General features: G+C 38.6%; 1 protein-coding gene across 1 annotated transcript in view; it reads left to right on the top strand.

The window, feature by feature from the left end:
* LAMA2 (laminin subunit alpha 2) overlaps nucleotides 1-12,244 on the top strand; it is a 590,097-nt gene that overhangs the window by 377,767 nt on the left and 200,086 nt on the right. Inside the window, 1 exon segment of the mRNA XM_042456962.1 lies at nucleotides 6,941-7,121. Within this exon segment, the coding sequence (XP_042312896.1) occupies nucleotides 6,941-7,121 (181 nt within the window).

Genomic DNA, 12,244 nt, shown 5'->3' with positions numbered 1-12,244 from the left:
GGGAGTACACAGAATGTGCATCTGGCAGCCAAGTGCTGCTACTTCCCTCTTCTAAAATCCAGAACTGCCACATGCACATTCACACAACACTCTCAATCTTCAGGAGGAGGGAGCACATAGAACGTACACCTGGTAGCTAGGTGCTGCTACCACCCCCACAAAGCCCAAGGCTGCCTCGTGAGTAAGCACACAACAGCTTGAAGCCTCAAGGGGGGGCACTGTCCAGTCACAAGATGTGCACTCCTTGTGCTCCTTAGCCTATAGAGATTAAGTATTATTTTATAAGGGTTTCTAGGAAAATTCTTGGACTAAATAGGACATGCTATTTTCACTTAAAAGAGTTTACCTATTTTTCACAACTGAAATGAATATATGCAACTGATATTTAACACTTTTTTTAAAGGGTCACCTTTCAGCACTGTGTGTGGGGGGGAAGACTGAATGTGGTGTGTGTGTGTGTTCAAGTCAAAATGGCTGGAGGCCCCAATCCACTTTTATCTAGACATAAAGATGTTGCCTTTTATCCAAATGATATTCTAAATGTTTTCATATTTGAATTCCCCTGTGATGGGAATGAGTTATCAGTTGTGGAACCTTATTGCCTTTAATTTGCAGGAAAGATTGCTTGAGTTTTAAGCATATTTAAATAAAAACTATGCCTTTGCCAATTTTTCTTTTGTAAAACAAAAAGCCATTGCATTTATATCATTTTAAACTTGAATTATTTTGTGCATTTTAATTCTGTATTGATATCTGTTCAGCCCAAAATCCAGTGATTTGGTCCAGAATCCTGTTGGTGAAATATGCCAAAAATGTACAGCTTCTTCTAAGAAGTGAGTATTTCTGGTGGTAGATGGAGCAAAGGCCATCTCCCTCAGGAGGGAAAGCTGCCCTGCCATCACTGAAGCAGCATAGAGTTGGCAGGATAGCTTTTTCTCCTGAGGGAGATGGCTTTGGTTGTTGGCCTCTTCACCATTGTCATCACAGAGCCTATAAACACTTGACCTCTGCTGCTGCACTGCTATCTACCATGGGCCTGCCTCCTACTCAAAGAGATTAAACTTGCCAATAGGATCATGACCTTGGTGTACAGCAGCTTTTCATATGCTACTTTCTTTCTTTTATTCTGTATTTATTATTTTGACTTTTCTCGTCTAGCTTGGCTTTTTAATACTGTTTTCTCCCTTCTTTCTCTACCAAAGCCCAATTACTTCTGGGCACCAGACAAGCTGTTCTGTATACCATGTAGCTGCAGTCCCCAAGGATCCATGTCACTGAACTGTGATATGTCAGGGAGATGTATCTGCAAATCAGGATTTGCAGGTAAACGATGTGACCTGAGCAGGCAGGTGTACATCCAGAAGGAGAACCCATCAACTGCTCAGCAAGTCAGAGCACCTCCACAGAGATGGGGTTTCCCCAGTGCAAGCGGGTGCCCAAGAGGTGCTTTCAGACCTGCTTCCTTGGTAAACAGAAGACCATGCACAACAAAGCATGTATTCCATTTAGGCATGTGCCTGCCTTGTGTGACACCATATTAACAGTGTAGCTAAAAGTAATAGAAAGAAGTGCTATGCTTTTCTGGTTGGCTTCATAAAGTTATTACCATAAGATGAATTTTGCCATAGAAATAAAAAGAATAAACACTTCAAAACTTGCCTGGTACAGTATATAATATATATGTAAGGCATTTAATTGCAAATAGTTTTTATGCACCAACCACAGATGCAGATGATGAGGAAATTGAGAGATTATGTGATACAGTCCAGGAAGAAATTGATTACACACCATCACAAGATGTTAAACTAATCATTGGAGACTTGAATGCTAAAGTTGGCAACAAAGAAGAATTAAAAAAGTAGTAAGATTTGGATTAGGAACAAGAAATAAAGCAGGAGAGCATCTGATAGAATTCTGTGAGGCCAACAATTTATTTATTGCAAATACCTGCATCATACAATGAGATATGAGACTATACACCTGGATATCACCAGATGGTAATCACAAAAACCAAATAGACTACATTATTGGAAATAGAAGACGGAGAAGCTCTATCCTTGTGGCCAAAACCAGACCAGGAGCTGATTGTGCCACAGACTACAAACTGCTCATAACAAAAATAAGAATTAAGATGAAAAAGAAAGCAAAAACCATCATTATACCAAAATATGACCTGAATAACATTTCAGATAAATTCAAAGACAATGTAAGAAATAGATTTGAACTATTGAGTATGATCAACCGGGAACTTGAAGAACTGTGGACAGAAGTCAAAGACATAATTAAGGATGAATGCAAGAAAACACTAACAGTGGCCAAAAAGAAAGATAAGAAACAATGCATGACAGATAAAACACTTCATGCAATAAAAGAAAGAAGAAAAGCAAAAGCAAAGGGAGATAGGAACAAAGCCAGAAGTATGAACGCAACTGTCCAATGTCAAACACGCAGGGATAAGGAGGGATAATACTACAATGACCAAGGCAGAGAAATAGAAGAAAACGATAAAACGAGAGACTTCTATCAAAAAATCCGAGAAATTAAAGCCAAGTTCAAACCAAGGGCAGGGATGCTTTATGGAGAGAGAAAAAGGAAATACAGGAACCAGAAGAAATAAAAAGACACTGGAGGCAATATACAGAAGAATTATATAAAAGAGATGAGGGAATGAATTTTTATTATTATTTATTATTAACCTTTATTTATAAAGCGCTGTAAATTTACACAGCGCTGTACATACAATCTTTTTAATTGGACAGATCCCTGCCCTCAGGCTTACAATCTAAAAAGAAATGACACAAAGGGAGTGGGGGTGGGGAGGGGGCATCTCTAGTAGGATAATACATATAAAATACATAGCAATACAGGAAATGATTCAATAAAACAGGGAAGAAAAGAACATCAAATAGCAAGTGACAATTATGCAATGCCTGGGAACGCTGCCCTGAACAGAATGGTCTTCAACTCCGTTTTGAAGCTGGTTAAAGAAGTGATGGCTCTTGTTCGCGGGGGAAGAAGGTTCCAGGAGTGAGGGGCAGCGAGTGAAAAGGGGCGAATCCGAGATGGGGCAGAGGAAATCCTGGGCTGTGACAACAGACCTTGACTACCAGAACGGAGGGCCCTAGTGGGAAGGTGAGGAGAAATAAGATCTGATAAGTAATGGGGGGCCAGCCCATGGAGGGCTTTAAACGTCGACAGCAGGAGCTTGTACTGAATGCGGAAAGGGAGGGAGGGAATGAGGAGCTATAGGAAGACGAACCCCAAATTCTAAGCAGTGAAGTGGAATCTGCAATAAAGGAAATGGAAAAAAGAAATCACCAGGAACAGATGATAACCCAGTTGAACTTCTACATTGCCTACAGACAGATGCAACTTTAGTGCTAACTGAAATATGCCAACAAATATGGAAAACAAAGAGGTGGCCAACAGACTAGAAACACTCAGTATACATACCGATCCACAAGAAAGGAGATACAAAAGACTGCAGCAACTATAGAACAATAGCACCATTCTCACATGCAAGCAAAATAATGCTCAAAATTCTGCAGCATAGACTCCAAACATACATGGAAAGAGGTGCAAGCAGGATTCAGAAAAGGAAGGAGCACTAGGGACCACATTCCACACATGTGATGGAGTGCACCAAAGAATTCCAACAAATTATGGAATGCACTCAAAGACATGGATGTACCACTATGTGTGATAATCCTGATGAGGAATCTGTACCAAGGACAGGAGGCCACCATCAGAACAGAATTTGGGGAAACTGAGTGGTTACCAACAGGCAAAGGGGTGAGGCAAGGCTGCATCCTATCACCCTACTTGTTTAATTTATATTCTGAAAAAATAATAAGAAAAGCAGAATTAGAATCAGAAAAAGGAGGAGTGAAGATGGGAGAAAACAACATTAACAACCTAAGATATGTGGACAACACCATAATATTAGCAGAAGACATTCAGGAATTCAAACAGCTAATAAGGAAGGTCAAAGATGAAAGTGCAAAGGTAGATCTGATGCTGAAGATAAAGAGATAAAAATAATGTCCACAGAAGAAATACACAAATTCAATCTAGATCATGAGGAAATTGAAATAGATAAAGAAAGAATCAAACATTGACCAGAATGGAGACTGCAGTCAAGAAGTAAGAAGAAGACTAGGAATGGGAAGGGCAGCTATGAAAGAAGTGGAAAAGCAGCAAAGACTGAAGAGCAAAGACATACAACTGAGCACTAAAGTCAGAATTGTTCAAGCCAGTGTATTCCCAATTACCATGTACAGATATGATTGCTGGACAGTGAAGGAAGAAGACAGAAAGAAAATCAACTTATTTGAAATGTGGTGATGGAGAAGAGTACTTAGGTTCCCATAGACAGCCAAGAAAACAAACAAATGGGTTCTTGAACAGATCAGACCAGGGCTCTCCTTTGAAGTTACGATGATCAAGTTGAGACTATTGTACTTTGGCCACAAAATGAGAAGGCACAGATCACTAAAAAAAACAAACCCAATAATGCTAGGAAAGGTTGAGGGTAGAAAAAAGAGAGGAAGACCACAAACCAGATGGACTCGATCAAGGAGGTTATGGGCACAGGCTTTCAGGATCTGGGCAAAGCAGTGGAGGATAGGGACTCCTGGAGATGTCTCATCCACAGGGTCGCCATGAATGGGAACTGACTCAAGGGCAGCTAACAACAACAACAACAAAGCTTTCATTGAAGTACAGGCTTCTCTTTGAGTTCAGGATCCCTCCTACTGCACTGTGATATGCATATATCTGTAAACTGGGGCCAATTCACACTACAGTATAATAGCACTATTACGCCACAAAATCAGTATTCTTCCGGCTTTCAAAAAGGAGCACATTAGGCATTGACAGCCTTTCTTCTCAGGTCTGTCACACCAACCCCTTAGATTCATCCAAGCCAGTGGTTTCAAATTAGAAGAAAAGAAATTCCACATAAACTTACTAAACTAGCAAGAGCCTTTAAAAAAAAAACCCTGTAAAAGCTGGTTCAGGAGTGGACTAGATTGCCTCAGAAGGTGGTAGACTCTCCATCTTTGGAGGTCTTTCAAGAGATTGGATGAGTGTCTTTCAGGAGTGCTTTAGTTGTGTGTGGAAGAGATTGGACTGGATAGTCTTTGCAGTACCTTCCAAGTCTAGGATTCTTCAATTTTGATTTTATCAAGCTATCTGAGCAGTAATTCAAAACTACAGGTATGTATCTAGCACATTTATGCTATTACTTAGCCTTGTCATAGGAAAATAATGAATAAAATATTGTTATATTTTGTAGACATGTGAATTCAGAATTATTTTTCTAAAAGAACTACAGCCACTGCCATAATTGTTCACATAACTGTCCATTTGTCAAATACAGGTAGCTTAAATCTAAAAGGAAATTTATACTCTCTTTTTTCTTAAAAGCAGGATTTACAGCTTATATCAGTCTGTTTATTTAAAGAAAAGTTGGATGCAAATTGTACTTAAATTTATTATGTTATTCTGAATGATTGTTGAGGAATTTCCTTTGTGCCTGTTTTTAGCTTTTGTTGTTTTGCATGTTGAGAAAAATACTAAGTAGGATTCTTATGTAATTAAACCTTAGTGTTTAAATGCATGAGTGGAGGTTCTCTTCTAAACGAGCGTGAAGCTGTAGTAATCATCACAGTATACAGAAGTGTGTGTGTGTGTGTGTGTGTGTGTGTGTATAATGACTTGCGTATGTTTTGTTTTTATATGGCTTTGCATGGCAGAGTAACCTCAGACTCTGGACTTGATTTCCAAACATCCCAAGCTGGTATCATGCTGAAGTAGTCTGCATTTATGGATCAGATTTCAGTGTTAAAATTTATCTGTGGAACAATATTTATTTATTTATTTATTTATTTCATTTTTATACTGCCTTTCTCCCAAAAAAGGGACCCTAAGGCGACTCACAAAATAATGGTCAGAGAAACTCTGTGGATGCAATCAAGTCTGGAAATCAGGACCACAACTTTCCCCATCCTTCCCACATATAGCCTGCTTGCAAAGCCTGTGTATGAGACCTATGGGTTAATAACTCAGAGGTTCAAAACACACTGCTGAAATAATCCAGTTTGAGACTGCTTTAACTGCTCTGACTGTGTGCTAGGGAATCTTGGGAATTGTAGTTTAATTGTGGCATAAGAGCTCTTTGACAGAGAAGCTCAATGTCTCACAAAACTACAGTTTCCAGAATTCCAATCCAGCACTGAGCCATGGCAGTTAAAGTGGTCTCAGACTGGATTATTTCTGCAGTATGTTTTGGACTAGAGGCTAAAAAGCTTGCTTGGGGGCTGAAAACCTCCAATTACCATGTCCTACAACAGGCACACTTTGGAGCTATACACATTAATACTGATGTGGGACAAATCTACTGCATGGATTCTAGTTCTCTACTTTTATACGGGTCCAAAAGTCTAGTCAGCCATGAACTTCTTACTGGGTGACAATGTTCAGGTCACTCTCAGTCTAACCTAACTTACAGAGTTGTTCCATCGATGAACATGGGAAGAGAAACCATCTATGTTCCCCTAAATGCATTAGAAATATATAATATAACAAATAAACTATTAAAATGAATTTCAAAAATGCAGAGATGAAAGTTAGAATTTTCTGTATTTGAGTTTTGGACATTTGAACTTGTATTTCAGAGTTCATGTGAAAGAAAGCATATTAAACATATATATTTTTAAACAAATGGGGATTGTTTGAAACTGACATTAGACTAGAAAGATGTAAGAACTCTACTGTACTTATTTATTTTCATCATCTTAAGTAGAAAGTAGTGAATATAACACTGGTTTACTTTCAGTTACCCCTTGTCCTCAGCATTTCTTGCTCACCTTGCTCTCTCTCTCTCTCTCTCTCTTGTTCTTATTTCTGCTAAATGACTTCCTTCTATTCTATATGACAGCCTGGAACCTTTGGTGTACAGTCATCCAGAGGCTGTGTTCCCTGCAACTGTAATTCATTTGGATCGAAATCTTTTGATTGTGATGAGACTGGACAGTGCCATTGTCAACCAGGTGTTGGAGGAAAGAAGTGTGACCACTGTGCTCATGGATTTTATGGCTTTGAAGAAGGAGGATGCACCCGTATGTAATATAATCAAGTTTCAATTAAAAGATGAGGAATATTCATATTTATTATTCTGAGTGGGATGCCCCCCCCCCCCCCGTAGTAGCAAAATAAGTGTTATTTTTCTGTGGGATGAAATTTCACATAAAATTAATTTTGTATAGGCACACTTTGTGTGCAACATTTTGTGTGTACTCTCAAGGATGCCATTTTTAAAGAAAATATCCAGGGGAAGCCTTGTGTGGTGACATTTTGAGTATTGAAGCAGGCACTGTATATTAAAGAAAATGAAAGTTCCTTATGTCCAAACTGTAGGCCCTAAATATGTGTCTCAATTTTTCTTAATCTCAAGATAGTGACAAATTCCATAATCTGTCATTTATTAGACCTATTAGCAGAGCCACCCAGCCACATAAGGAAACTCTGGATTTTTATCTGTTGACTTTAAATCTAAGCTGATCACATGGTCAGTGGGAAATGTTACATAGAAATGCATATTCTCCGATGTTTCACAGATGAAAACTGGAACATATATGGTCAAGTAACGTCAGAGAATGGTTAAAATGGCAAAAAATTATAAACAAGGAAGCACACACAAGCTAGAAGAGGTTGCACCAGTTTGCTATTGCCTGAATCTATAGAAGGGCAAGTTTCCTTCCTCTCCTGTCCTCTTCCACCCCTACTGAGCTAGTTGAATGCAAAGTACTGTTGTACTTTTGTACTTTGAATTCAGTTTGCAGCAACTGAAGTAAGCTAAGACAAGTTGGTAAAGTGGGAAGAGGACAGAGAAACTAGGACATTTTAAAAGAAGCAGAAAAAGTGGGACAAATCAGAAAATGGGACGATATGCTAAAACATTACAAGAGAAAGCTTACATAATACAGCTGAACACAAGGCCTATTCAGGACAAGGTGAAATGAATGGGGGGGGGGGTCATATTCTCAGAAATATGAAGTCTTTCAGCGATGGTCTCCTAATTCTAAACTAGGCTGAAGTTTTCCCTTGTAATATAACAACAGTTATAAATAATACCAATATAAAATCAGTTTGAAACTAACTAGAGAAAAATATTGCAGCTAGATTAACATTAATGTGTATAAAAGGCCATGTTTACACATGCAGATATATCATTTGAAAACAAATATGTGGTGTATAGTTGCACATCTTTTCTGTTTATACTTGGCATAGAGAGCAATTGTAAAAGGAAAATTTCTTTTAACAATTTTAGGTTGGAAAACCTATAAGCAGAGGTTCTGGATTGTGTGTGTGTTGACTCTAGATCTAAGATGATCACATGGTCACTGCAAAATATTATAAAGAAATGCATGCTGAGTAAATAAGATGAGGCTCTTGAGGTGGACCCCGACATTTATCGAATGAATGAATGAATGAATGAATGATCTTATTTATTATTTAAATAATCCTATAATTAGAAATCCTAAATTATAAGTGGGCCCACCTTGGGTATTGGACATGGCTACAGAATGATAATGATGCGCTCACTGACATATGTTTTTCCATTTTCTTTGTCCAACACAACTAGTAGGAGTCCAGTTTATATATATTAATTAACCAGTGGAGTAAAAAAACATGCAGCTCCAAAGATACATTTATAACAGTGCAACATTACTATATTTTGTAAAGCAAAAGAGAGGTTATATTTACCGGCTGATTGCATCAAATCACCAATCACTATGACAACTCTCACTTTAGATATTCCTATCATATAAAATGTGATAATTGCTACTAGGTATATTCATAACCTTCATTGTACTTAAATAACTACAATTTTAACTGATTATTTATCAGTACTTAATAATATCAGCAACTGGTCTGATTACCTCAGTGAAATCCCAACACAACCTGGGATTTAGAGGCCCATCTCTCATGCCTGCTCATCCACTACTCCAGTACTACAGGCTCCCACAACAACTCTGTGAAGTAGGGTGGAAGCAGCAAAAAGTATCAAGGGGACCAAAAAGAAGAGCTATGGATGGTGAAAGGGGCAACAGACAGAGGGACCTGAGAAGGGGTAACCAGAGAAGATAAACATCCAGGTATTCCAGAGGAGAAGGAAGAAGCCTACAACATGCCATACCAGTAGCACAGTAGTGCTTCCTTGCCAAAGCTGCTATCAGTGCTGTTCTTAAAAAAAAAACCCTGAACATCTTAAGAAGACTTCCAGACAGATATTTTAGCTCTGAGAATGAGGGTACATGCAGGAACAGTAGGACATACAGTAATCTATAACAGGATAAATGTCAAGTAATCATTCACCTTGTTGGTCTTAGGACATCAGTATGACCTTTGTGATTAGAAAAAAGAAATAGCCAATAGTTATTGGACGGTAAATCCCAGGGAAACTGTGAATGCAAGATGCTGAATCAGGCAGAAATACTGAGAAATGAAAAGTTTAACAAAGCCTATTTAGGTAATAATTATTTCACCCTCCATTTGAAGCATTTAAGTGGTGCAATTACAATGGTCAGCTTATATTCCTAATAGCACATATTTGATAAAAACCCTTTCCATTTAAGTGTGACGCTCCCTTTGCTCAGCAGTTCATATGAGCTAGTATTCATTAAATGTGTGCAGTCAGAACTTCATATCCTGCGTTTTGTAAAGTAAGCAGATTTTCACTTCCCTGCGCACTTGTGCACAGGCTCGCTTTCTCTTTGCCTCCTTTTCTCTCTCTTTCCCTCCTATCTTAAATATATTCAGTACATCTCTGGGGTGTCTGCCCTATATCATTATGAGTGTTTCAGATTGCATACATTTAAATAAAGTACACAGGAAAGTGTGCATTTTTCAAGAAAATGCAGAATAAATGTATACTTAAATACACATTCTTGTGTAGATTCTTGAGACAAATGAATACATGCAAAATGGACACAGGCTGAAAATAGACTGTGCTTACATCCTATTTCTATACTCCCCATAGTAAGTCCTGTTATATACAGTGGGACTTTCTAGCAACGTAAGTGTGCTCTTACTTTGTGTTCTTATTAGATAACTAATTAGTTGATCAGAAAGTTTATGTCCTACCTGCACCACTCAGGGCTGCCGACAGCAATGAAAAGGAATAAAATACAATACAATTGCTAAGTATAAGAAAACACAAGTAGTTAATATAAATACAACACAACACAACAGAACAATCCTGTGCATCTTTACTCAAGAAGTAATGGACCAGTTATGAGGAAAATATGTACAACATTCCAACATAAATCAGACTATCAGTCTCTTGTTCTGTTATTATCTAATCTAGCAGCAAGTCTCTATGTCCCAAATAGAGAACTCTTTCCAAAATTTCCTGGCCAAATCCTTTCCATTAGACCTTATGGCAAGCATAAGGGAACTCATAGATGCAGAATTTGTACCATAACAGTGGGCTATATCCTCAGGAGCTTCATGTCTGTTAGGGCATTAGTCCTTATACCCACTTAAATGGGAGAAGCAAGTTCCCTTGGTTTCAGTGAGATTTACTTTCCAGTAGACCTATGTAGAATTACACTATAAAAGGTGTTTTTAATGCATCCCTTCTGTACAGTAAACGACCAAAGACGTGACCTTCTTGGGCAGATAAATGTTTTAAAATTTCTGAGGTTATATTCACACTGTGTCTCCATACCATTGTGTGCCTGTAACAAAAGAGTGAATCTATAAAGGCATGTCTATTATTGTGTAAAAGTTTAAACATGTCAGCACTTGGTAAGAGTAAGAGGTCACTTCTTGAATTCGCTGAAGAGAAAACTTGAAATGAAAAACAAATAGTAACTGTAGTTTTAAGGCTCTTAGTGCAAATGGAGATGGAACAAACACAGTGAATGAGCTCAGTGATCTGTCATTTTTGCAGCACTTGCAGGTTCAGAAAGCTTGTTTTCTCTTGTAAAACCTTTCTCCAGTAGATTTGTTCCCAGAATGACTAGGTTAAGGTCATCTACCTCACTCTTAAATAAATATGTAACAGTGCACATTGGTTGATGGTTTCATCTTAAGTTGAACTCCTATATCATACAAAAAAGAAAATAATGAGATATCACTGTGGCAAATGCAATAGAGAGGAAAAACAGTGGAAATAACACCTATGATCTAAAATGATAGTGTTGTGTGCTTATAGAACCGTCAACAAGCTGAGGATTCCCATTCTCTTTAGCACTTAATAATGTTCTGTCTGCATTCTTTGAAGACCATCATTTCAAATGAGTGAACAAAGTGCAGACTGCAGGACACATGAAGCCCTCCATGCCCATTTCCGTTATCTTCTGGGGGCCATGTGGGACAATTTTGCCATGTTATTGCCCTCGTGAGCTACTTTAAGCCCAGAAGAGGCTTTTTAAAAATGAATAGGTTATCTGGACATGTCCTTTAAATCACTTTCAGATCACTTCTTGGTTGTTGTTTTTTTTTAAAAAAGGATCCAGGGACTAAAATGGATCTGCAGGTGCAAAAAAATGTGGCAAAATGCCTTCCCATTCCCCTAGATGACAGTGGAGACAGACATTTACATTTTTGTTGGGAGTGTGATGGACAACTGCAGGTCTCCGTGATCGTCAGAGGGGAAAAGGCAATGTGACTCCCTGATCTCCTACAGTTGCCCACTCAAAACCCTTCCAAGATTTTCCTAAACATTTAATGTAAGAAACAGATAAGCAAATAATCTCAGGCCTTGTCTGCACTGGTTAGGATACTCCAGGAGAAGTCTGTAGTATTTTGGCCCAGCAGCTGCCACTGGGCCACCCAGCACATCTGCTTCCATCATGGGTCACTTGCTTTGTGGTTAGAACAAAGTGATTAACGATGGTCACATGCTGGCTTCAGAATCAGAGACCCATGGCAGATGCCTTGGGTGGCCCAGTGGGATGCCCATGCAGACAGATGCCATGGTGCAGAAACAAGAGCAATGTTTTTTTTTAAATTGTATTAACCTTGGTATGTACCAGTTCTGGTGTAGGTCATGTTGGATGTTGTATGGATTGCCTACACCTAAACTGGGGTTTGACCTGTGTGTTATCGGAACAGGGCAATGCCAGAACAGGGGTTGGGTGTGTGAGTGGGATTTTGGCTCATGCAGACAATTCCTCAGAGAGGTGTTTTGTTCTGTTTTTTGCTAAAAAGGAAATTTTCAAAATATGTTTTC

Source organism: Sceloporus undulatus, chromosome 1 (assembly GCF_019175285.1).
Source record: "Sceloporus undulatus isolate JIND9_A2432 ecotype Alabama chromosome 1, SceUnd_v1.1, whole genome shotgun sequence".
Lineage (NCBI taxonomy): Eukaryota > Metazoa > Chordata > Lepidosauria > Squamata > Phrynosomatidae > Sceloporus > Sceloporus undulatus.
The sequence above is the reverse complement of the archived record's forward strand: the minus strand, read 5'-3'. Positions and strand labels throughout refer to the sequence as shown.